Source organism: Osmerus mordax, chromosome 16 (genome assembly GCF_038355195.1).
Source record: "Osmerus mordax isolate fOsmMor3 chromosome 16, fOsmMor3.pri, whole genome shotgun sequence".
In the NCBI taxonomy this organism is placed as follows: Eukaryota; Metazoa; Chordata; class Actinopteri; order Osmeriformes; family Osmeridae; genus Osmerus; species Osmerus mordax.
In genome coordinates this window covers 14,038,350-14,065,541 of record NC_090065.1, presented here as the reverse complement: position 1 = coordinate 14,065,541, position 27,192 = coordinate 14,038,350, and the positions used below count along the sequence as shown (strand labels likewise).

The 27,192-nt window shown below is 48.0% G+C and overlaps 1 protein-coding gene across 1 annotated transcript in view; it reads right to left on the bottom strand.

The window, feature by feature from the left end:
- Positions 1–27,192, bottom strand: part of cacna1eb (calcium channel, voltage-dependent, R type, alpha 1E subunit b) — a 36,347-nt gene extending 9,155 nt beyond the window's left edge. Inside the window, 28 exon segments of the mRNA XM_067253726.1 lie at positions 147–243; positions 491–502; positions 1,077–1,183; positions 1,332–1,391; positions 1,513–1,642; positions 1,810–1,948; positions 2,080–2,444; positions 2,587–3,300; positions 5,081–5,148; positions 5,257–5,324; positions 5,660–5,777; positions 6,355–6,424; positions 6,995–7,126; positions 7,265–7,377; positions 7,571–7,683; positions 8,223–8,432; positions 8,527–8,610; positions 9,125–9,178; positions 10,651–10,766; positions 11,423–11,451; positions 11,453–11,527; positions 11,791–11,981; positions 12,900–13,058; positions 13,229–13,332; positions 18,902–19,041; positions 19,261–19,366; positions 21,190–21,450; positions 26,774–27,192. Of these exon segments, the coding sequence (XP_067109827.1) occupies positions 147–243; positions 491–502; positions 1,077–1,183; positions 1,332–1,391; positions 1,513–1,642; positions 1,810–1,948; positions 2,080–2,444; positions 2,587–3,300; positions 5,081–5,148; positions 5,257–5,324; positions 5,660–5,777; positions 6,355–6,424; positions 6,995–7,126; positions 7,265–7,377; positions 7,571–7,683; positions 8,223–8,432; positions 8,527–8,610; positions 9,125–9,178; positions 10,651–10,766; positions 11,423–11,451; positions 11,453–11,527; positions 11,791–11,981; positions 12,900–13,058; positions 13,229–13,332; positions 18,902–19,041; positions 19,261–19,366; positions 21,190–21,450; positions 26,774–27,192 (4,254 nt within the window).

Sequence of the window (27,192 nt, the reverse complement as noted above, 5' to 3'; positions counted from 1 at the left end):
AACAAGAGAGGGGGACGGAGGAGGAAGCAGAAGGTGACGAAGAACATAAAACCAACAAAAAGACAAGAGGCTTTGCTTCTCACATAACATTTCTATGTTCTGGACAGTGGAGGAGATGTGGGTGTTGGTAGGTGGACGTGACGGACCTTGAGTTTGGGGAGCCTCTTGATGGTCTTCAGAGGCCGGAGGACGCGCAGCACTCTGAGGGACTTGATGGTCTTGATGTCCCTGCCTTTGTTATTCCTGTAGAGTAGTGAGCAAACAGGTGTGAACATATTAGGGACAAAGTCTACGTTTACAGTGTACGCATTATGCACCCACGCATGCACACACATGCACACTGCATTCATACAGATTTGAGAGTTTACTGAGCATAAAAGGGTATTATTTTTAACCACAAGTGTTAAGACATACAGAAGGTTATTGGCCAGTTAAAGAGAGTTATGAGAGATGTGTTTAAAAGGTGTATGGGAGAGGAATCTGCTTTTACCCAATCACATTCCTGGAAGCCCCCAACAGAGATACAATCCACAGGAACAACAGAGAAATCAAGGCATAAAGAGAGATCAACCGTGAGCACAGCTCAGAGGATCACAGTTATATTCACAACAGAGAAATCAACACACACATGTTATTTAGGGCACATGGCAAGGAAAGGACTCAAGGGTCCTAAAAAAGCTCTCTGAACAGCTCACAGGGGATTTGGTTCAAAAGTAGAAATCTAATTGAAATCAAAAGTTTTCTTTTGATTTCAGGTTTGTCGTTTGTTTCGGCCCTTGGAGGGGATCAAACTTCAAAACAAGTCCATGACGTGTCAATAAACCCTGTAATACCTCAAAACTGAAATATAATGAACATGCATAAGCATTCAGATAAAGATTCCTCTGCTGTCTTCACATTAGTGGATTCAAGATGAACGCATCACAAACTAACCCTAACCTTGGGGTTAACTGCGCCTCGCACAAGATGTTTGGATGTCTATGACAAACTTGCATGGCGCATGTGCGGTACACTGCATGCGCAAGGAGAGCTGTGGTGATTCAGAGCTTAGTCACCAGGCGGGGGCTGGGACTCACGTCAGAGCAAAGGCGATGAGCGCTCCCACCACCACGATGAAGTCCAGAATGTTCCACAGGTCACGGAAGTAGGAGCCGTCGTGCAGAATCAGGCCCTGGTCGATCATCTAGGGACACACACACCCCCCCACATAGACACCCACGGGGGACAGGCGCGCGCACACAAACATGCAGAACGGCAGAACAACGTCTCATGGTTAGTGTGAGCTGTTTTCACTTGGGCGCGCTGCTTGGAATTTTCCTCACGCGGCTCACCTTGATGATCATTTCAAAGGTGAAGACTCCAGTGAAGACGTAGTCGAAATAGCGGAGGACCTGTGGAACGACAACACAGTTTCACACACCAGAGAAAGCCACTCAGGCTGATGTTGAGGAGGAGGATGAAGAGGAGGAGGACAACGTTGGTTGGTAAATGCTCAACGGCACGACGTCTCACTTTGTTCCGTTCGGAGTTGGTGCAGACGGGGTCCTCAGCGGCCAGGGCGATGCTGCTGGCCACAATGACCAGCAGGATGGTCATCTCAAAGTAGCGCAGGGTCACCACGTAGTGACAGATACGCCTGATCCTGGGGAAGAGACACGAGGAGGGTCAACGCCGTCACAAAGCCAGACATGCCAGACAAGCCAGGTGATGACGTCTGTGCCGACGCAGAGCCCATTTTTGAGAGCGGTTCTGGGGGTGGGATGGGCCGGATGGTTGGTGTGACGTGGAGCTGATCCTAGAGGCTCTTACGGGTTGGTGGACTTGAAGATGAACATGCTGTCGGGGAGGACGGGTTGGGGAGCGAGGGCGGTGTCCTCCTCCTCCGTCAGCGCTGCGTCCTCGTCTCGCCCGCACGGCTGGAGGGCCTCCAGCTCCAGCTTGCTGTTCACTGAGACGGAACACAGAACCCAAGGGTCAGTCCCCTCGTCGCCCGGAGGCAGATTGTGGAGAGCGTGGTCCGATGTCATAGAGACGAGGGCGGGGGGGGGGGGGGGCATGGAGGTGGGAGAGGGGTTGTACCTGTCATGGGGGTGAGCTCCAGGAGGGGTTGGGCAGACATCTCTATCACCACGCTGCCCTCGAGGCCCGCCCCCTCTCTGTTCAAGGAGGCAGGTTTGTTCTCCGAGTCACTGCCTCCACTGGGCTCCACTGGCTCCGAGGCTGGCTCCGAGGCTGGCTCCGAGGCTGGCTCCAAGGCTGGCTCCGAGGCTGGCTCCGAGGCTGGCTCCGTGGCTGGCTCCGAGGCTGACTCCTGGTTCTGGGCCAGGGGCTCGTACTGGCCGTCCTCCCCCAGCTCGCTCTGCTCCGTCTGGACACAGTCCAGCAGCAGCGCGGGCAGAGAACCAGGGAGGTGTTCACTCAGAGGAGGATCAGGGATGCTCACCCTGGAAAAGAGGGTTTCTTCATCAACCAGGACAAACATCTCACGGAGCATGTCATTTGAAATGCTATTTCAGCCTTAAATTCAGTTTTAGGATTTTTACATTCCCTTTAAGCCTCATTCGATCAATGCTATCGCTATCTTACCGGTGAGGATCTTCTGCCATATCGCCGTAAGGGTTCATGGCACAGACTCCACCCTCATCCTGGGCTTGTCCTCCCTCCACTTCAGTGGTATCTCTCTCCCCTTTCTCCTCCCTCTCCTCCAGAAGCTTCCTCTCCCGGCTGACCGAGCGGCTGGCCTCCTCGTGAGGAGACTCTCTGCTCTTGGCCTCGGCCCTGGCCTCGCGGTGGCGGTGCCTCCTGACTCTCGCCCCCTCCTCTGGGCCGGGGCGGCACTTGCGCGCCACCCTGTGCCTGCCCCCTCCGGCGGCCCGGTGGTTGACTCCGCCCGCCCTCTCCTCGGTCAGCGTCACGAGAGGGAGGGGGACGGAGTCCGGAGGCTCGGGCAGAGGGATGGCCACCGACATGGGCGACTCGGGCAGGTGTCCGGGGCTGGCCTCCGGCGAGAGGGCGGGGGCGTGGTGGGTGCTGGTGGGGGTCTCGACCGTGTCCTCCGTGGGGCTGCTGAACAGCACCTCCTGGCTGTCCATCTGGCGGCGCTTGCGCAGCTGGTTGGCTCTCTGCTCCCACACGGACATGTTGACCTTCCGTCTCCTCTCACGGCGGTTGGAGAAGGCGTTGGTGCTGTTGAGAGGGGGCTCCTCTCCGCCTCCCCCACCGCTCTCCTCGTCTTCGGGGAAGGCGGGCCGGCCTCTGTGGATAGCTCGCTTCCTGTATAGGTAGGGCCGTCTCCTCCTCCTGACAAGCATACAGACCGTCACTAGGGGGCAGCAACAGGCCCAACATACGGCCTTCCATCCAAACACAGTCAATACTGTATGCAGTCACCCACAACTGAAGCCAGTATATTCTATCAGAACTACAAAGTTAACCATCAGTTGTTCATAAACAGAACTTGAAATCAATCAAATGCAGATGTAAAAATGATTAGTTTATCACAGCAAATAACACAACAGGAACATCCAAAATCTCAAAATATGAAAATACCTGGGAAGAGGGGACACAATTAAATTAAAACACACAAAAACAAAAGAGTGCAGGATAAACGTAGGGAAACTGTGAGGTCTAGAAAAATCAACTTTTCTACTCAGGAAGGGAAATTAAAGAGAGAAATTAGGAGCCAAGCGGACAGACAACTTTACTTACTCGTATTCAGACCCTTTTGTTGTCCATGTAATCAATGAGTGATTGGTTGAAAACAAGACATTAGAGTTTTTGAACAGACACAGAACAATCCTTAGGACACCATCCAAAACAAGTGTAGTTCTAGCCTCAAGTGGAAATGACTTACATGCTAAATTATGTTTTCAATTTGAGGGACAGGGGTCAGTGTTTGTGGAATTAACTCAAGGTATAGTTTTGATTTATTTTAGGGAACTATTAATGTGCAATTCCTTTGAACTAAAGTAGCCTTTGCTAAATTGATGAATTCATAATAATGAATATAGTAAATATATAATACTTATGTTGTATGTGCATGTCAATATTTTGGTAAGTGTCACTTAACAGGTGTCCAATAACAAGACAGCGGGATGGAAGCAGCATTTCACCAAGAGGGCGTTTATCAAGAGCACCACATTAACAGCCTTGAAACATATAGGACTAACACTCATATATGTAACAAACAAATGGTACATTAAGGGGCACTTCCAATAACAATGACAGTGGGGTATAACTACTTTCATCTTCTCTCCTCAATACCACTTACCTTCCTAACATTAACATTACTCTCACTCAAAGCTTATCTGGTTGAACAGCAAAATGTAATCAATCGACAGTGTATTTATTTGCTGTATATTGCCTCTAGAAGACTAGTGCAGTGATCTGGAAAAAATAGACAAACGGGGAGGTTTGTGGAGGGGGAAATAGTCAGATTCAGCCAAACCACTAAAGAGAAAATTCCCTGTAAACTATTAACACAGGTGTTGCCTTGTCAGTCATTCGACAATGCAACTGGCACAAAGGGTTGCCCTCATTACTCTGAGGTAGTGTGTAGTGTCATGCTTATTTCATCGGGCAAGGACACGTTCATTCAAAGCAGGCCTCTTGAGTTATCAGTTCCACATGCAACTATTCTGTTGTTTCCAGAGACACCAGAATATCAGGCAGGCTAACCGGATGCATATGTACTACGCTGAGGATGAATATAAAGAAACTATAAAATATTAAGAAAGTGTGTTCTTATATTGTAATATGGCGGTGCTGTGCTTGGTCTACACCAATAAAGCGTGCTGTGTCGATGAGACAAATAATCCCTCATCAATCAATCTTTCGAAATCTCTTTCATAAAATAGGTAGTATGAAACCACACTCGTAAACTCGCAAAAATAAATGTTAGATGAACATATTAAGAGTCACATTTTCAGTGTAAAATCAAATGGTTCCATTTACTGAAAAAGTGGTAGTGGTAATTTGACACAAAATGTCAATATCAAAATATATTCATCCAGTGATTTATTATTGTGGGTGCAGTGAGACGGTGAGGTGTGGTTCTGGAGGATGTAAACTGATGACTTACTCAGACATCGGGCCGTCTCTGCCCCGAGCATATCTCTGGTTGAAAAACTCCTCTTCCTCCTCTTCATCCTGTCAAAGAGGAGAACGACAATGGAGTTACTGCTGTCCATCTGCAGCAGCATAGGAGTGGAATCCAGAGGATATATGTGATGCTTTCCACCAATAAACCACACATACCTTGGTCAGTTCCTGTGCATTGGCAAGATTGTCCACAGCAATGGCCAAGAACACATTCAGCAATGTATCTGTTCACAGTCTGGTCAAGGAGCCAACAGTGCACACTTAAGAAGACCTCGCTAACAAGCTAACACAAACCACCCAGCGACCTAATGCTAACTAGGTGTGACGGTATGTAACAGACGTAGCCACGCTCCGTCACAACATGGTGTCGTTCGCCACTCGCTGGGCTCGAACGCACGACCTCTGACTTGCCAAGCGTGACCGCTACCAGCTACGCCAAAGAAAAGTTAGCTCTTCGTTGACGCGGGTGGCCTGTTACATACCTGAGGAGTGAGTTTCACAGGTTCACACCCGTTACATTAGGCTGAATATAGATGTTAATGGAGCCAAGAAAAGATACAGTTTCCAAACAGAGTGAGGACTATGAAGTAGATGGATGACCACATGCCGTACTGCACGCCTCCTTGGGACCTAATCCCGTTGTACATCACCTCATTCCAGTCCTCACCGGTCAGAATCTGCAGACAAACACACAACCTCAGTCAACAACCACAATTACAACTGTGTTACATGTTGCAGTGTGCTGTCTCAAAAACACAATACGTCAACATACTTTGGATGTGTATACTTTGCACGTAATATCCATAAGGAAGACTTGGTCTACTGAAGATCCTATAGTCTGCTCGTTTAAACTGCATGTAAAAAACACTAACTGCGTAGATGACCGCAGAATATTCACAATATGAGACAGAGAAAGGAACACAATAAGATGTTGCCAACATCCCACAACCACTGTACAAGGAACATTTGATCTACTCCGGAAATCATGTTCCAGAGATTTCTAGTGTATGGTGCCCACACTCTTTCATGTTTCAGCTCTCTGACATCAATGTGCATACGTGTGTGGATGTGTAGGATGATAGTAGAAGGTGGGGGGGGGGGGGGGAGGGGGGGGGGCATGGTGAAGTCGAGCTGGGTTGTTTAATCTTTGCCTGGGGTGAGAAGTATCCCAGGGTGCAATGTGTCATGTGGAGGGGAGAGCCAGGGAGAGAAAGAGGGAGAGGGAGAGAAGGAAATGCACTGTGGAAGCCAAACCTGAAACACTGTCATGATGGCAGCTGGAAACGTGTCAAAGTTGGTGGGAGTGTAATCTTCAAAGATGAACCTAGAGGGAAGAGAGAGCGAGAGAGAGAGAGAGAGAGAGAGAGAGGGAGGGAGAGAGAGAGAGAGAGAGAGAGAGAGAGAGAGAGAGAGAGAGAGAGAGAGAGAGAGAGAGAAAGAGAGAGAGAGGAGAGAGAGGGACGGAGAGTGAAAGAGAGAGGGAGGGAGAGAGAGATTATAACTCGGAAACGAAGAAGGAGGAAGAGGCCAGAAGAGAAGAGGTGGAGCTATTTCTGTCCAGACGCGACATTCATTTCCCCATCTCTCTCGTCTCAAAGACACGGCTGACACATCCATTGTTCCCTCTACCAAACGTGTCCTTTCTATCCCCAGAACATGTCATTAATGCAGATCTGCTTCATAACATAGTAAGGCATGGAAAATGCAAAGCCATATAGTAATTAGTCAAAGTAGACTTGAACAAAGGCCTGAGGATGTAAGTGAGACTTGGGAGAGAGTAAACATGTTGTCACGTCCTTACTGCCCAGTCGGGGGCCTGATGCATGGAGAGCTGGTCAACAGCTCTGCCTCTAGCAAAGCACCCACCGCCACACACCTCCCACACACTCCTCACCTGCCCCCGAAGAGCTGCATGCCCAGCAGGGCAAAGACCACAATGAAGAGGAAGAGGAGGAAGAGCAGGCTGATGATGGACTTCATGGAGCTCATGAGAGACACCACCAGGTTCCTGAGGGAGGCCCAGTACCTGGGCAACAAAGAAAACAGGAAATGCTTCAAGCCTTCTGCATTCAGAAAGTAATCGCAGAATTCAGCAAGCTTTAAGCTAACTCACTGTATTTCGCTTGTTTGCCAGACAGGCCTTTCTGGCTGATGTCCCACTTACTTGGTGATCTTGAAGATCCTCAGGAGTCGTAGAGCTCTCAGAACGCTGATTCCAAAAGACATGCCAGGCCGGATGAAGCCCCAGGCGACCTCAAAGATGCTGCCAAAGATGACCTGGATCAGATGGACACGCAATGTAGAACTGGTCAACATGCATGGAGATCGTCAAGTCACATTTTATGAAGTCACACCAGTGACACGCTATCAAGCATTGCAGTGAAGGGCAATTTCATGAATATTAGTGAAGGAGCCTGTCTGTTTTTGGTGTTTAAACAGCCGTTTCCCTAGCTGGGGTTAGTGGACTCACCCCGCAGTCGAAGCAGTTGAAAGAGGAGTGGAAGTACAGACGGAAACCCAGACCGTACATCTTCAGGAACATCTCTGCCAGGAAGAGCCCAAGGAACACAAACTCTGCATAGTCTGGAGAGCAACGGAAAATCAACATCCAATCAAGACCTGCACAGACATTTCAGGTCAAACAACGTGAGGTCACGCTTGTTTAGCTTCTCTCCCTGACTCTCTGTATAAAGGGCCGTTCACACTAGACGCAGTAAAACCATTTGTGCTGAGCTCTCAGTTATTGTATGTTAATGGATGGAACGTCCTTGCGGTGTTTACTTGTGAACACTGAGCTCTAGGTACAAATCAAATATTTAACTAATTATTTAGCACTCAGGGTGAACCAATAGCCTTGTAGTACATCTCACCACTTATTAGTGACTGTCTAAGGCTTTTAATTAGGCCTTCAGATGAAAAGCCCAGGTTGGCACTATTGCATGTAGCTGTCGTTGACAAATAACCTTAGCATTAGCAATGCTAACTAGCGTCACAACAAGATTTCAATGTCTACCTTGCAAACTTGTTGCTCATGAGACAAGCAAAGCTGGGATCGACCTTAGCTTTTCTAGTTCTTACAAATCTGTGGCCTGTCATTAGGTTGAGCTAAACTGAAGACCTACAGAGAAAGATGGAGAGCCAGTCTGGCTGGTTGTGGTGGACGATGGCCACGCAGATGGTGTTTAGCGCCACCAGGCTGAGCACGGTCCAATAGAAGGTGTCCGTCTTCACCATGCGGCGGATGGAGATGCGCAGCATGCGCTCCTTACGGCGCATGTACGCCGCCGGGCCCCGTCTGCCGTTACGGAAGTTGACCCTGGTTCGAGACATTCCTGAGGGAGGATGGACAGAAAGGAGGATGGAAGAGCAGCAAAGACGGAAGGAAGGCAGCGGAACGGAAGAAGGTGGGTGTGGCTCCCTCCTCACCTGCAGTACACATCTCTGCATGCTTGTCGTCTCCAGGACCACCTCGACGCGTCGCGCTCTTCTTGCTCGTGGCTCGCTTCAGCACTGAACAGTCCGGAGAATTATGAGACAAGCACACGCGGTCTCGAATTACATAGTATAGAAACACTTGGGACAACAGATGTGTATGATCCCATCCCAGATGGTATGCGTGCAAACAAACCGGGAAGCAATACGATAATGATACAGTAACGGAGGAAAACAGTGCATATTGATGGCCGACATACGCCTAGCTTGAAAAGCTAAAAAGATGGGAGTAAACCAACAGGAAAACTTGCAAACAGCCTTCATCACAGCAGTCATATGCCAAGCCACGTGTCTGTTACCAAGACAACAATGATGTCCAGAACTATCAGAGTAAACGGACTGTCCTTTAGCAGTGTTTTCTCTGGAAAGTTAATTATCTGTTAATGAAGGGGGATAAGCCTTTCAGGAGGTTTATGTTCCTGGGAGAGAAACAGGATGCAGTCAAACAGGTCACAGGGTCAACTGTACAAAGCAAGATAACGCAAATTAACAGGTTGACAGAGCTAAATATCGGCAGTTTGGATGTTCCTACCGTCTAAGGCAGACCTCCCAGAGTTTTTGTTCTCCTCAGCAAGCATAACCTCCTCTGTAAAAAAAAATGAATTAATGGTAAACACAGAATCACTCCATATACACAGTGTCAATAGAGTCTGAGGATTTCATGAGGATTTCATTGCTTCAAAAACATAATGTACAAAGGAAAATGTCAAATGCAAAAGTCTGGCATTAGGCTCCACACACGCGCACACAGACACACACATACTGAACCATGACTTGCGATATTTGCAACAATGCACTTTAACACTCAGGAAAACGTAATTTATGTGCCTTATTTTAGTTTACTGTATATTTATATATGTTTCTCTCTTTTAAGTGTTTTTATTGTAACTATGTGGAAGGAGTACATTGCACGATAAGAATTTCAAAGTACAGAGTAATTTTGTTAAACCGTATACATAACAATAAATATCTTGAATCTTTAATGTTGAATCATTCTGTGGTTCTGATAGGTTTGTTTTGGGGGATGGGCAGGCCTGGACTAGTAATCTGGCAATCCGGGCACATGCCCGGTGGGCTGACACACTTGGGGCCGATATGATATTTAATATATAAATCTTTTATATCATTTTTTTTTTTTATCAACTTAAAATTGGCCAACGACTGGCCTATAAAGCAGGGACAGCGGCCCATTGGTTAATTTTCCATACTGACAATGGGCTGGCCCAATCACATCTCTTAACCCTTTTGGTGTACTGGTGGTTGGTGTCCGACCGACTGTGGCGGGCCGGTCTGATCAAAAATGCCAGGGCCATTTTTTTGTCCCAGTCCAGCCCTGGGGATGGGGGGGCAATGCTCCAAGAGGAAAGGGAGGCACAGGTAGGACATCCTGCAGCACCAGCAGCCAACTTCTCACTCTGAGGGCCCTGAACAACCCCCTTCAGAGACACGGCACTTATGGATTTCTATGACTAATGCCTACACTCACTCACTTTCCATACACCCCACACACACACAAACACGCACACATATACAGGCGATCTATGTCTTTTACTTCATGCTCGCTCTTTCTCTCTGTCACACGCACGCACGCGCGCGCATGCTCACACACACACACACATACATACTTGAGTCAGTGAGTCAGTCTCACCTTCCTCTCAACCTCTCATTGCGTGGGAGATGGATACTGTAGATTGCCATTATAGCACTGTGCAGTTCCACATAGCTCCTTTAAACCCACCAAACCCACCGTGTAGCACCAATACGATAGTCAAACTAGGAACCCATCAACAGAGACTCAGAGTCGGATTCTCCCTAGTAGATGTCATCCAAACATATGGCCTCTCGAAATATCAACATTTGCTAATTTTTTCATTAATGTTCCCTAATGTAATTACATCAAGTAATTTATCTTGTGCCATCTCCATTGTACTGGAGTCACAAGTGATGAGCCTCAGTGATGACACTTTCTCCTCCCGGTGTGTACTAGTTTGTTTTATGGTGCAAATGTGAGCATGCTAGCATTAGCGTAGCAGCATTGTGTGGTGTGGTGTCCAGTACCTGCTCGGTCTATCCAGGCTCGGTACCCATTCAGCTCTCTCTCCACCTGCTGCTGACGTCTGAGCTTCATGAAGGCCCGCCTGTTCTCCACCCTCTCCCTTTCTTTGGCAAACTCCCTACACAGGAGTGGACATTCAGCCCAATGGTCATCACTGTGTCAATGCACCTAAACGTACCATGTTCACAGACACAAACAACCACAAACAGATAGACACACCCACAAATAGATAGACACACCCACAAATAGATAGACACACACACACACAGACTGTACAAAGCCTCCAGTTGCGTGGCTCACCCAGAGAGGAGGAGGGGGAGGAGGAAGGGGGGGAGGAGGAGGAGGGGGAGGAGGAGGGGGAGGAGGAAGGGGGGGAGGGGGAGGAGGAGGAGGAGGAGGAGGAGGGGGGGAGGAGGAGGAGGGGGAGGAGGAGGGGGAGGAGGAGGAGGGGGGGAGGGGGTGGCTCACCCAGAGAGGAGGAGGGGGAGGAGGAGGAGGAGGAGGAGGGGGGGGGAGGAGGAGGAGGAGGGGGAGGACGAGGAGGAGGGGGAGGAGGGGGAGGAGGAGGGGGGGAGGAGGAGGAGTAGGGGGGGAGGAGGTGGAGGAGGAGGAGGAGGAGGAGGGGGGGAGGGGGAGGAGGAGGAGGAGGAGGAGGAGGAGGAGGAGGAGGAGGAGGAGGAGGAGGAGGAGGAGGAGGAGGAGGAGGGGGGGAGGAGGAGGAAGAGGGGGGGAGGAGGAGGGGGAGGAGGAAGAGGGGGGGAGGAGGTGGCTCACCCAGAGAGGACTCCCAGAACCAGGTTGACGAACGAAGAAGGACCCGATGATAATGAGGGGGATGAAGTACATCCAGTTGAACGTGGATCCCAGAGCATCATTTGCCTAAAAAAATTCCCCCCCAAAAAATATCACTCTTAATCTGTAATAAGCCTGCAGTTAGTGTAGTAAAAACAACTTTTATAAATGTTATAGAAAGGGAGGGGAATGAGGAGTGTTTGCTGTTTGTAGTATCTGCAGTTACAGACACAGTAACATGCAGTCCAGGTTCTGTTGAGTAATACAGAACATTGCAAATGATCCGGGTGTTGATGCAGAACCTGAGTCTGTGTGACAGAAGGTGTGTGTGTGTGTGTGCTGGGACTCACGTTGTAGAGCACGGCCGTCCAGCCCTCCATGGTGATGCACTGGAAGACAGTGAGCACGGCGAACAGGATGTTGTCGAACTGGGTGATGCCGTCGTTGGGACCAATCCAGCTGCCGTTGCAGTCGTACTTGTCAGGGCACCTCCGCACGCCGCACGCAAACTCTGCCTCGGACGTGTCCACCGTCTCGTTGTCTGATGTGGGGGGGGGGGTCACAGGGGAGGTAGAGATGGTTTGTTTAAAAGTTTGTTGAAAGTGTTTAAAAATGTTTGGGTGCACTTGGAAACTAGGAAGGTGTGGGGCCATAAACTGCAACAAGCAGACAGTTATCTGGGTATGTGTCTTTCCTGTAGGCTGATGTTTGCTTGTGTTGCTCTGGCCACAGACAGGATTAAACACCATTTTGGGTCTGTGTGATTACAGTGGGGCGGCTGGCTAATTAAAAGGCAGGCCATCGTCCCTGCGGGTGCACAGCGTTAATAATACCTTTGGCTTGCTGCTATCATAATCTATCAAACTCTCCTTCGTGAGAAACAAGGAAATTCGACGTCTTCGCCGAAGAAAGGTGAAAGCCTATAACTAACCCCACTGACAGTGGGGAGGGTTTGTGATGAAGAATCAGGGACACGAGTTCTGCTGAAGACAAAGGACATGGACATGTGAGGTCATCTGAGTTCAAAACATGAAGACAAAGAGAGTGTCATGGGAGGCCTCAGGTCCCTGAGAGAGTCAGGTCTCACAGCCTGAGAGAGTCAGGTCTCACAGCCTGAGTGAGTCAGGTCTCACAGCCTGAGAGTCAGGTCTCACAGCCTGAGAGAGTCAGGTCTCACAGCCTGAGTGAGTCGAGGTCTCACAGCCTTAGAGAAGGAAGCAGAGTCAGGTCTCACAGCCTGAGAGAGTCAGGTCTCACAGCCTGAGAGTCAGGTCTCACAGCCTGAGAGTCAGGTCTCACAGCCTGAGAGAGTCAGGTCTCACAGCCTGAGAGAGTCAGGTCTCACAGCCTGAGAAAGTCTTACTTTGTTTGGCTGTACGTGTGCATGTGTGCATACGTGTTTGTCTGTGTGTGTGTGGAGGGCAGGGGACATGAGGCGTGAGACACAGCTAGTCAGTACCCAGGATGTCAGCAGTGGGCAGGCAGGTGTGGTGCAGCTTGCCGCTGTAAAACTCCAGGCCGATGATGGCGAACATGAGGATGGCGAAGAAGAGGAGCAGGCCGATTTGGAGCAGAGGAACCATGGCCTTCATGATGGACTTCAGAACAATCTGCAGACCTGGGGGCATACACACACACGCACATACGTACACACAGTGGACTCAAATGCTTACATAAGGGATGTGAAGGTGCCCTTGGCTGACATTGTTCCACAGTGTGTGCTGTGTGTGTGCTGCTTGTGCTGTGTGTGTGTGTGTGTGTGTGTGTTCAGGTGAGTGTGCTACTCACTGGGGATCCCAGACACCAGTTTGAGAGGCCTCAGGACTCTGACTGCCCTCAGGGTGCGCAGGTCCACTGGAATGTTCATATGAGCCCCCGCAGTGGCTAGGATGCTGCGGACACACAAACACACACACATTCACGCACACACATTCACGCACACACACATTCATGCATACATTGTATGTCTACCACATCTATACCTTGGGTTGTGTGTAAACATGACATTTGAATATCTTTTGTATTCCTGCAGCATCTTCGTTGGGATCATTGTAATAACTCTGAAAGGTAACAAGTAACCGATGAGAAATATAAAAAGTTGTGTTCTTTTTAAGGTGGGGGTCTAGTTTAAGCTGTAGAAATGTAATGAATTAAATGTCCCTTTTCTCAACACTTGGCACGTCCAGCTTTATTTTACGGAAAACATAGAATCAACTAAATAATGTATTACAATTTTGAGGCTGGAGATAAACAGAATACAATTCGATACACCTTACGGGCATTTTCCACTCACATCCACCCACACACATATTGACAGCCTTCCGCCTACGCACACAATCTCTGAAAACAACATTCCCTCCAACTGGAGGCAAGAGTATAGTCCTTTTCCACAGTGAAAAATACCCAATGGTGAAAACCACAGGACAGTAAACAAATCGTTATGCTGTTTCAACACAGATTGGTTTTAAGCTTCGGATAGTGTTCTGAATGGTGGACTATGAGACGGCATAAAGAGGGATCACACATGGACACACACACACACACACACACATATACACACACACATGAGTAGATAGAACTTGGAAGTGTGGGAGAGGGTGTGTGTGTGTGTGTGTGTGTGTGTGTGTGTGTGTGTGTGTGTGTGTGTGTGTGTGTGTGTGTGTGTGTGAGGAGGGGGGCAGAAAGCACATGGCAGGAACTCAAATTTAAGCCCACGCAAAGTGAGAGAGAGAGAGAGAGAGAGAGAGAGAGAGAGAGAGAGAGAGAGAGAGAGAGAGAAGAGCACAGAGAGAGAGAGCAGAGAGATCAGAGAGAGAGAGAGAGAGAGCAGAGAGATCAGAGAGAGAGCAGAGAAAGAGAGAGCAAAAGATGAGCAGAAAGAGAGCACAGAGAGAGAGAGCAAAAGAAAGAGTAGAGAGAGAGCAGAGAGAGAGCAGAGAGAGAGAGAGAGAGTTGAGGGGCGTGGGAGTCTGTAACCATCTAACATGGTGAACAATGGGCTCTGCTAAATCAAAGCTGATAAGGACTGAGAATCTCTCCAGACCATATACAGTAACGAATATCTGTTTGGCTCCACACTCTGTAAGAGTAAGAGCCTAGTACAGTGCCACCATGGAAAATTGGTGGATTAACAACAACAAAAAACCAAAACAAATATGTATTTTCTAATGATATTTAGCATTAGGCTCAGAACCACTATTAAATGTGGAAGACATCCATATTTAGCTGCTACAAATAACAACAGCTAAGCAAATCCGCATCTGAAAACACCAGTAGGACAGCTAGGAGATCTGGATGAACAAGGGCTACCACACCGATGAGGCATGTTGCCTCCATGTTGGCGTGTCACAGTACTGCAAGTAGCTGATCTGCTTTTCCAGGCTCAATATGTTACACTGGGTTGTACGAAACGGACTTTAAAGAGGCGGAATTCATTACGTGAACAGAATGTGGCCTCACCCACACACCTCCACCTACACGGTGAAAACCACCCAACACTAGAGAGAAAGAGAGAAAAGGAGAGCGAGCGAGCGAGAGAAACAGAGTGCTCAACATCACGTTGTGTAGCATTATGTGTGGACACTGAACTAAAGAAGTCTGCATACTGCCTGGTACAGACCCAAATTCCATTGTTGAAGCGGAAGTGCACATGACACGCTTTGCACAGGCTTTCTAGATACTAGCTTGATGAAAGACAGAGGCAGGCAGTGGGTGGCTTTTGTGTATTCTAGCATGACACATTCACTGACCATCAATCACAGACCTATTCCTCAGCTTCAGCTCGGAACTTCAGTGGCGAAAGACAAAATCATTTAATCTACCCATTCAAAGTGCTAGATGACTTGAAGGTAAGCCAGTAGATTACCCATTTGTTATCCCGTTATTGTCTGTCCATAAAACAAAACGGGAGTTTGGTTCCGCAAGGATTAACAAACGAGAGTCGTTTATTCACTGTTAGTCACACAATAAATAGCTTGGTCTTTGTTTTCCCAAAGACCATGTGATCACAAGAGACCATTATCCATTGTTTATCCAGTTCAATCATTAGAGCAAGATTAGAAATTAGACCACTGAAACCCTCATTTAGAAACACTTATGGGTCCCCATGGTCAAAAATAGTGTTACTGCTAAATTCCCTATCAGTTGGTTTCGTGAAAAGTTCAACTAGACACACTACACTGAGAATGCAGGGTAGACAGAGAGTTACCACAGAGCTGTGTGTGAGACCAGGCCAGTACAGGTCACTTTCCCTCAATACATGCACACACACACACGCACACACACGCAATTTACAGTGTGGAGCGGCGTTGCTCTGGTGTGGCCTGTCTTACTCTTGACTAGCTGTCTTGGTGCCGGATGGCTAATAAATCATTTAGAACAGCCATCCACATCAATTATTCATCACGGCTAAAGAGCATCATTTTTAGTAAAGTGTCACACTCTGTAACAAGGACAGCAGAGCAGGGTGTGGGTTGGTTAACTAATCTGTCATTCAGACTGATTAGTACACGCACACACACCAATTCCGTGCCAAGAGGCCTGCTGGGAGCAAGTCCGAGGTGGCGGGAGAATCCCTCTGACCTACAAACAGGTTGTGCACAGTGTGAACCTGTAGCTTCAGAAGACACAGGTTGTGCACAGTGTGAACCTGTAGCTTCAGAAGACACAGGTTGTGCACAGTGTGAACCTGTAGCTTCAGAAGACACAGGTTGTGCACAGTGTGAACCTGTAGCTTCAGAAGACACAGGTTGTGCACAGTGTGAACCTGTAGCTTCAGAAGACACAGGTTGTGCACAGTGTGAACCTGTAGCTTCAGAAGACACAGGTTGTACACAGTGTGAACCTGTAGCTTCAGAAGTGGAGTAACAGTTTTAAGGTCCTCCGAGACGGTGCTAATCAAAGACGCCAAATCCACCGGTGCCATACTTGTTTCCTGGGGGCTATAATTGACCATTTTTGGAATCCCGGAGATTCAAATAGGATTTTGTGTTGGCCGGTCTGAGGCGACTGACGTTTGTTTTTTTGCCACCATCCGCTAAATGAATGTTAATTGAGCTCTGTGTCCCCACAGATTAGCTTCCAGCTATTCATTAATTTCTGATGGAATGAGAGCCACCAGAGTTGGCCCAGTGGCCTTGTTTTCATTCCCAGACGGCCTCTGTGATACATGTGTGCTTTCTCTTTTAAGTCTGACTTACTTACTCTAGTCAGACTGTGCTATGGGCCAACATGTGTGTCACCCCAAAATATGTTGCAGGAGAGAAGGGAATCCAGGTCACAGAGCATAAGTTCCTCTCACAGTATAAACTAACGGACAGGAGCTTAGAGTGGAGTAGAGTAGCAGTTTATTAAAGCCTAAGGGGACCCTGCACTACACGTTAGAAGTCATATTTCCCCCTTTTTGTTGAAATAATTATATTTACTATTTTCCAGATATCATTTCATCTCCCACACAGATGCAATGGTGTCCCTGTATAATATTGTCTAATATTCATGCTAACTTTGACTTTAATTATTTCATTTCAGATAATTAAGTACTTCAGAACGGTCTTCAAACATTCCATGGAACAATGATCAACCATCTCTTGATTAACTGGATGTGGAATATCGACTGATGGTTTGTATCATAACTTTGGAGCGTAACTACAGACAGCTAATGTGGAGCGTTGCCAAGTAACATCTCCAGTTAATCATAGAGTGCTATGCTATACATAGCTGCATAACATGACAATTTGTGATGACAAAAAGGAAAATACAGGTCACACTGGTGCGCTTACTAGCAGTTTAAAACTCAAATAAATAGTTATGATTCACACAAATCTAGCTTCACCCAGATGCCCTCCATATGGAGTACAGCTATGCAGCAGCGACAATGGCACGAAACACACACACAGTCATACACACACACACTGACACACACAGTCATATACACACACACACACACTCTAGCCACTCTCATGTTTACCAGATGGTGTTTGTGCTAGTGCACCATGGGGGCACAGAGACTCAGTGGTCCACCTATCTTCCACATGAACCAGATGACTCTTTGTTCAACATGGAAACAGCCTGCCTAAGTAGTCGACTCTCCATCAGACTCTGTGAACTCCCTGGACTCTAGCACTACAGAGGGAGGGGGGCATCCATACACACACCAACTGTATCTACCCCCCCCCCCCCCCCACACACACACACAAACACACACACACCCGAACCAGAGATGTCTCTCAGTCAAGAAACTGACTACAGATGACTGCTGACAGCTAGTTTGACATAACCACCTCCAGCACTGACAGCTTCCTGAGCATGAGCATGAACAGAGCATGCTTTAGAAGATTCCAGAAACCGCACAGTTGCACATTTGCCAACTACAGTACATCAACATCTCCCATGGCTCCTGAAAATCCCCGATTCCTGTCCTTCTCTGTCAGTGACCTCCTTAATTCGCTTCAGTCGACACTCTGACCCCCCGTACGAGCCCGGGGAAAGCTGCCACACAGAGCTGGAGCATCTGTTCAGCTTGGACCTGTTCTCGTTGCTCTGTCAACGTGATGCTGTTCCTTTTATGTAAGTGCATTCAGTGCGAGAGAGTGGAGAGGAACTGACGTGGGTGTTGGGGTGAAATGAGAAGTCAACATGCCAACAGCTATCTTCCCTGAATAGTCTTCGTACCGTTAACCATAGACAACAGACCCCTCGTCTGTCGTGTTCACTTGATGGCCGGCGCATAACTGTGCAAACACCTGAATAAATGAACTGAGTCCTGTGAGGGACAACAGAGCTGTCTGCCTCTCCACCTCTCTCTTTTTTTCATTGTCTTTCTTTTCCATGTCTCTCTTCTTCTCCTCTCATCCCTCTCTCGCGCTCCTTTAGCATTGAAATCTCCATGGCTACATTTACATTTATTCGACAGAGGTCCTGGGGGCTAAACGAAACAGGTTTTAGACACGACTGCCAATCCACTTACCCACCCACCTCTCCTCTGACTGCAAAACCACACTGAGCAATGGAAGCATACTCACACCCACAGTGGCTGTATGAGATGAGACACACGCACACATAGTCGTGTGCAAACCATGTCAAGAACAGGTAACGGCGACTGTGCCTGTTAAACATTCTTTAATTAGACAACTCCCATGTACTGCTAACTATTCATGTCAAACATTAAAGCTTCCAATGTGAAACAACAAGCCAGGCGTCTACTGATGGACAGTGAGAATCCATCCATCCACCTTGAAAGGAGACAACAGTGTACTCTCCAACCTCTTCTGACGGTAACAGCAACAACTACCACCATGGCATGTACACAAGTCTGCAGACGGTTTCAGCCCAGTCTGCTGAGAACATCTGCTGAGAACATCACGCTCTGGTCTCCCCCACCCTGGAGGGTAGGGGAGACCAGAGCAGGGAGAGAATGGGGCAGGGAGAGACTGGAGCAGTGAGCGACCTGGACAGAGAACTCACCCGCTGAGCACCACGATGAAGTCCATGACGTTCCAGCCGTTCCTCAGGTAGGAGCCTTTATGGAACACAAAGCCCAGGGCCAGCAGCTTGATCGCCGCCTCCAAGCAGAAGATCCCAACAAAGTAAGGCTCCGTCTTCTCCTGTACACACACACACATGCAGGGACAACTGTATCATGGGTACACAGGGGGCATAGATAGGTACCCCTATAATGCGTGAGCAACCCATACGCAAAACCCCTACGTGATGGTGTCTACATCGTCGTCTGTATCAGTGCGTGCCTGCGTGCGCGTTGGCCGCGTGCATGGATGTGCATGGGTCAGTACTGTGTGTCTGTCGCCGGCAGGGGCGTTCCTCACCAGACGTTTGGCCATGGGCGTCTTGTCTTCTCCAGGGAGGTGTTGCTCCAGGGCCAGCACAATGCAGTTGGCTGTGATGGTGGCCAGGATCATGTACTCGAACGGCGTAAAGGGCCAGGGTCAAGGTCACAAGCTGTGTTCATGTATTGCACACGACACACCACGTGACACACACACCGAGAGCTCACGTCATGCATGGTGGCGTCAGGCCGTGGTGGTATAGCATGAGTAAACATCATCATTCGATGGATGATTAAGATGATGGAACAGAGGAATGAAGAACCGTTGCAAATACGCTACCGTTGGAGACACTGTGCGTGAGGGGATGGAGTAACCATGGCAACCTGCTTTTAATGCTTCATAGGAGGATGGAAAGAGTGCTCCAACGTCCCTCTGGCCTGAGAGAGCGGCTTCCCAGCAGGCTAACTCCCCAGGCAGAGCCCTCTAATAGGACCTCTGGAATACAGCTATCAACGTGACTCACATTGTCTACATACCAAATTGCATTGGAAACTATACACACACAGTGTGCCGTGTGTATGTGTGTTTGAGAGAGAGAGAGAGAGATAGAGAGAGAGAGAGAGAGAGAGAGAGAGAGAGAGATAGTGTGTTTGTTAGAGTAGGCCGTCTGTGTGTGTCATACAAATACCTGTACCAGACGCTTTCTAATGTGTATGTGCACATATGTGTATGTGCACATACGTGTGTGAGAGAGTTTGTGCCTGTTTCTCATTGCTATGAATTCCTGTATCAAACCCTTTCTCCTGAATTATTACATTCTTGACTCGAGTGGAAATGGTGTCATTAGCTCACTGAGTAGGCCTGTGATGGAGACCCTCAGGGGTTTCTAGTGACTCACATTGACAAGTCTGCATCTCCACCACTCAAACTGGTCAAAAATAGCGGATCTAGAGAAGGCTCCACAATATCGCTCTCTAACCACTTCAGAACTTCAGAAATGGCGACAGAGAAATATTTGGTTTCAGTCCCAAACACAGGCAACACAGAGAAAGTGACACTTGAATATCTTGCGGTCACAGAGCATGCCAACACTCACGACTCACAGCACACCTCTGACCTCTAGAACTCAACACTGCAAGCCTCCCACCCAAACAGATTAGAGCACTTACAGCCGCACAGCAACACAACCTCAGATACCCAATGCCTGAAAGCAACAGAGCCACCCAGCTTCACATCCGCAAAGTCTCCCTGCAGAGCAGGTACACAACAACGTTGTGGAAACCCTCCCAGAGGCCTGTGGTGGTTTGCTATATGTGGACGGCGCCAAAGGTGTCCAGGGAACGTGTGTGGATTCTATCTCGCACTGAAGGTGATTTGGTGAGGACACGTGCAGTTGTATGCCTCGACACTACCAGAGAGGAACTCGAGAGACCACGCTTCTGTCCTGATACCCACGCATGCCCAAGTTCATGTTCCAAAGTGTAGGCTGAGAGTTATGCCTACATCCACCTCCCACTGTATGCAGAGCTGTTCCAAGAGATCATCTCTCACCTAGCCTGCTGCCTTAACAGAGCCCTAACTGACAACAAACTGTGTGTGATCAGAAGGTACTGTGCTCAACCAAGCTTAGCTAGCCTCAAGACTGATTTTAAGACATGCTCAAAGTTGCCACAATAACAGTTCTCATTCCCCTTATGATGATAGAAATGTCAACTTAACTTACAAATGATTGTCAGACACAACACACACATTGAACAGACACAGCTATTGCTGATTAATCACAACCAGAAACGGATTGCAAAGATAAAACATTTAAAAAGTTGACTAATTGTGCTGTATCACTTATGTAAGATCACAAATTGACAACCCGTTATGTATGGGGACACCTTCAAAAAATGCGAATGAGAAATCACAAGTTGCATAGTGACACTAACGCACCCACAAACTTTTATTTTGGGAAAAGGATATGGCCATTCTATCACCCTCCTAGCATATTTCCTAATGAAATTGTCCTCGGCGAATATAAAGAGCGATCTGTTGACGGTGAGGCAGTTCTGCCGATGGGGAACAGGGTTATAGAGTGCCATGGTGCGCGCTCTTTGCGCTTTGGCTTGTTTCAGCGACCCTGACATCCCACCTGAAGCGGCGTCCTGACCGTCTCCCCCGCGCTCTGGATCCCCCTCCCCGGAATCCATGGTGTTCGGAACGTCGTCTCCAAAACGAGCCATTCTAGGAAGAAAATAATGATAACACTGGCTAAATGTTTTGATGTCTTAATCCATTGGCAGCCGATTTAGAGCGCACAGATATCCCAAAAGTTGCAGTCTCATTCCATAAAAAAATGCATTCCGGTCAAATCTTTTTAGTAAGGCCTTTTAAAAAGAAATCTATTAATCCAAATAATATTTCGGTTATGTAAACTGTTCAACTTTACTATCAATATCCATCAGGTAGGGTTGGTGAAAAAGACGCAGTAAGGAGCAGTACTTCTGCCAACAAGTTTTGTGATGAAATGAGCACGCCGTTATATGTTCAGGTAACAACAGGTAAACGTTCCATCGAGATTCCCATTGACACTTCCTTACACAATCGAAATTCAATTTAGTACATCGTAAGACCTATTCTGAACTAGTTCATCTTCAAACCGACTGATCGAACGTTTGCTTCCACAAACTTTAGACTAGGCATCTTCTTGAATTGCGAATAGACGTGCATAAGGCGAGTGTTTATCCCAGGTGACCATCACTTGGTATATTCCAAAACTATGTTCACAGACATGTATCCACTTGCAGTAAATGAATCAGGCATATGAAACTGTCTGTATCGAATACGCTTGATTTCATAAGCGCGCTCTTCGCTGATCTGTCAATGTTAACACCTGTTTCCCAACTGATCGAGACAGACATCACGCTCATGCAAACGATGCGCAGCCCCCTCCCACGTATGCTATTTCACTACAGTAATTTAAAAAAATTCATCTGAATGGGAATTAGAAGAGATGGGGAAAAAGTAGTGTTCCGTTGTCATGGCAATCTACCTTTTACATGATGAATACTGACATTTTCTCAAAATTGACTGTTTCTGTAAATAGCCTTTACGTGGGGATATGGAATTAAATCCATTACGACCACTCCACCTCATTTTAATCTCATTCAGCAGAGAAGAATAAATGAATAAAGAAATACGGAAATATCTGTGTGTCAATCAATGTGTAGGCTGCACGAATATTTAAAAAACAGAGCACAGCCTACATGGATTGTCTACATTACAGTGATATAACAATGCTTGAACAAAGATTATCTATTTGTCTTCAAAACCACATCTCAAGTGTAAAACTTTGTCCGATCTTGTGAAAAGCTTGCAATCAACTGGACCATTTTTGAATGTTTTTTTAAGGTTTGGGGGGGGGGGGGGGGGGCAAGATGATATGGACAAGTTTTCTTGGCCCAGTCGCTATATGAACATAGCAGCCCAGTCGCTATGAACATAGCCCCACATCATAATACTTCAAAAGTCAGAGGATTGATGCATTTTCATTCATGGAGACCCACTTGTACTATTAACATGTTTTCAAAAAAACGGGTCATTGTGCTAATATCAGAGAAATATGTCGGAAATATAAATAGATCATGAAATAGATCTCAAGCCTGCTCTCTTTTCAAAGGGGGAGGAGAAAAAGCTGAGGATTTTGCGCGCGCGCACACACACACACACACGCTCACACACACTCAAAGTGTGAACAAGACCTCATTTGGCGACCAGACTCAATCATTCCATCTGTCACCCTCCACGCCTCCCTACAGAGACTGGTGCTGTGACTCTTATCAAAATGACCACATCACACACCTTACTGCTCGTTCTCTCCGTCTGTCTCTCTCTCACACACAAACACACACTCGCCCACCCACACACACCAGTAGGAATGATATTACCATGACTTTATGTATAGTATGTATTGACATATCATTTTGTCCACTAAGGGCCACTGTGGGAATATTCAAGAGTTAGGACCATTTCATCAAACACATAACTTGTTTAGAGAGGAGAGATTGATTTTAATCAGTCAACTCCTGTCTTTGAGTACCTCATCTCATTATAAACATAAAAAAATAATATTCCTGAAAGCATTTTGTCAAATGAAGCTTGAGCTATCCTTCAACTTACAGTGTTGTATTTATCAGTGTGAATCAGTTCTGTGTAGGCAGGAGGATACTGACATAACAGGCCAATACTGTATAGACAAAATAACAGAAACATAATCAACCTATAGGAGACAAGTAAGTATGTGTTTACTCATCATGGGGCAAAGACACTGGGAAAGACAGAGAGAGAGAGAGAGAGAGAGAGAGAGAGAGAGAGAGAGAGAGAGAGAGAGAGAGAGAGAGAGAGAGAGAGAGAGCAGTTTTGTAGCACGGACCTGTTCTTCGATTCTGTTTCAAAAGGTAAAACAAAAAAGCAAGAGAAGGAGAAAAAACACAGAAAGAAAGAGAGAAAAAGACAGAATTGGGAGAAAGTGAACGAAACAAACACCAAAGTCAGGTACTATATCATAAAGTCCATAACTTTTCAGGGGAAACCATTCCATGGGACAATTAGATGTTTTATATGAAAACTCAAACATTAAGAACACCCCAAAGAAACATCCTCTGTCGGTCTCAAATATTTGTCAATTTCTATCATCATTACTTCCCTTTTCATTTCTTAACAGTGGTTTCCATAGCGACCCAGCTCGCTTGAATTTCTGCTCTGTTCTTTTCATTTTGCCAACAAAAGGCATGTTGCACAATAGCAACCTCTTCCTACAGAAATCTGTCTGTCCTCCAGAAGAAACCCTTTCAACACAGCATGTCAAGGCTGCCTTCCTGGCCTACGAGGCAGACAGACAGCAGCACACAGCAGCAGCACACAGCAGGACACAGCAGCAGCACACAGCAGCAGCACACAGCAGGACACAGCAGCAGCACACAGCAGCAGCACACAGCAGGACACAGCAGCAGGACACAGCAGCAGCACACAGCAGCACACAGCAGCAGCACACAGCAGCACACAGCAGCAGCACACAGCAGGACACAGCAGGACACAGCAGCAGCACACAGCAGCACACAGCAGCAGCACACAGCAGCACACAGCAGCAGCACACAGCAGCACACAGCAGCAGCACACAGCAGCAGCACACAGCAGGACACAGCAGCAGCACACAGCAGCACACAGCAGCACACCACAGCAGCACACAGCAGGACACAGCAGCAGCACACAGCAGCACACAGCAGCAGCACACAGCAGCAGCACACAGCAGGACACAGCAGCAGCACACAGCAGCAGCACACAGCAGCACACAGCAGCAGCACACAGCAGCACACAGCAGGACACAGCAGCAGCACACAGCAGCAGCACACAGCAGCACACCACAGCAGCACACAGCAGGACACAGCAGCAGCACACAGCAGCACACAGCAGAACACAGCAGCAGCACACAGCAGCAGCACACAGCAGCAGCACACAGCAGGACACAGCAGCAGCACACAGCAGCAGCACACAGCAGCAGCACACAGCAGCAGCACACAGCAGCAGCACACAGCAGCAGCACAGCTGGATGTGATCCATTTGCAATATTCCGTTTGCAAATAGAAAATTCCAATTTGCTGAGCTCCAAGTCTGTTTAGATGGTCAAATAGTGTCCAATGGTCAATAATCAAAAGATTCAGAGCCTACACACTGAAGAACAGAGAAACAACTTCTGTGGTAGCCTGTACGGGTGTCTGATGCTGTCTAACACCATCTCTACTCTATCAAGGTAACAGCCAGATCAGAAAAGCATTTAGATCTGGCTACAGCAGTCTCTGCTGCTACAAAGAGAACAGTCACATAACAGAGCTACACTTCACTTTAAACTTGACAAAGACTGTGATGCACTTTTCTCTTCAACTTCCTTCATGGAATTTAGGAGCAATAAGCTCTTCTTTAAAGGGTAGGTATACTGTACTGTAGGTGACAGGCACCATGAGTTAAAACGTTAATGGTTGTACTTATCGCCATAACTCTGTTGAGCATTTATGTAATTGGCGGCAGGCTTTCACCCCAGCGCTGATTGGAGTGGCTTTAGTGTTGTCTTTTTCCCTCCGTTACCAAGCAACAGACTCTCTTCATTCCTGAGTTGTGTCAGTTTGGTTCCAGCGATAAGCAAGGCTTACATAAACACACACATTAATCATAACCTACACTAAAAACACATCTTTCTGCTACGCAACAAACTTGCAATTTGATCATGGTTAAATGTTACTTATGACAGAGCAAAAATGAAACAAAAACTATTAAGATAAAAGTAAATGTCACTGCAAAGTCACCCTACTTGTAAAAATGTTTGGGACATTTAGCAAGTCTAAGTGCACCAGGAGTAATACTACACATCAAAGACTGTAAACACTAAGTTCTGCTTCTAGCTGGGGTCTGAATACCCATAACACAAGGATTTCCTCAGTCAATGTTTGCATGCTGCACACCACTCAAATTTAAATAGTTCTAAGGTCCTGTCACACTGTCAATACAAAGTCATCAACCGGCCAATCTATTTGAAGTCCATCTGGAATGACCTCATGCTGCAGCTGCCATGTTTGGTCTCTGACGGCTTCCTATAGTTTGATTATGTGGTGCCCTCTATCGGCCAGACGTGCTCCCTGCAAGTCTTGTTAAAGAATGTCCTGCTGCTGGACAGCCTTGAACAGAAACACAAAGTGCATACCTGACAGATCTGAGTGAAATCTGCCACAAATACACACACTCAGCCAAACCCCAACTGAAAAAGAAGGGGGAGGGAGAGTAGAAGAGGCTTAATAGTAAGAGGGAGAGAGTGTGCGTGCGTGTGTGTGTGAGCGTGTCTCTGTGTGAGTACGCTGGGTGTGGGGGTGCGCTGGGTGTGGAGACACACACGCACGCATGCCGAACACAAACGGTAGAGAAACAAAGGCAGGGTTCTCACACCCCAGGGTTCTTCACCTCCGCAGTGAGACTGCGGAGGTGAAGAGGATGGGGGCGGCCGAGGGAGATGAGAGGAGAGGAGAGAGGGGGAACGGGGGGGGGGAGGGGGTGCAGTGATGGAGTGCCACTCCACATTGGAGTGACTGGAAGAAGGTAATCAGAGCAAGACTACAGATCTCAAAGTTCCACAATCAAGCATGTTCAGCCTCACCATTAATAATGTTAATATTTCGCATCAGATGTAACCACAGCCAGCAACAGTCGGCAGGTATGAAGACCACTTCACAGTCAAATGAACTGGCAAGTGCTTTCAGATGGAACACGGAGCACGTCAGCCAGGGCTGCACTCTCTGCCATCGCCTTTCTGCCTCAACACAAAATGGCGGCATCTACACAGTGCATGACAAAACATGGCTCTCCAGTAAACAGGATTAACAGTCATACTGGTTTGTGTCGTCATCCACATCGTGCTCCATCTGCACGTCCACCCTTATCCCCCCCGCCCGCCCCGTCCCTGTCTCGTCCTTGCGCTGGGCAGACACATGAAGGGGAACCCCCCCCCCCCCTGCGTACTCACTCCCACTCTTTCCTGCGGGCCTGGGGCGTGCTCTGGATCTTGTGGGCCTCGTGGGCCCTGACGACATCCCGCTGGTCCACCAGGCCCCCGCGTCTCCGCAGCATGCTGTGGGGGCTCACTGACCCCGGGCTCTCGTCCCCCCCGTAGGGAGACACGTCGAAGCTGGCTGCCCGGGGAGGGAGCCCCAGGCACTCGGGGACGGTGCGGGGCACCTGCAGGGAGCAGGAGCGCGAGCCCTGGGCCAGGCCCTGGCGGGCCACCGGGCTGGGGGTCCTGGGGGTTCGCCAGGCCTCGGGCTCAGGGAGGGACAGGGAGGATCGGCCACTGCTGATGGGCCCCCGGGAGCCCCTGGGTCCAGAGATGGGAGGGCTGCTGTGTTTGGGGGTGAGGGGAAGGGACTGGTCTGAACTGGTAAGCAT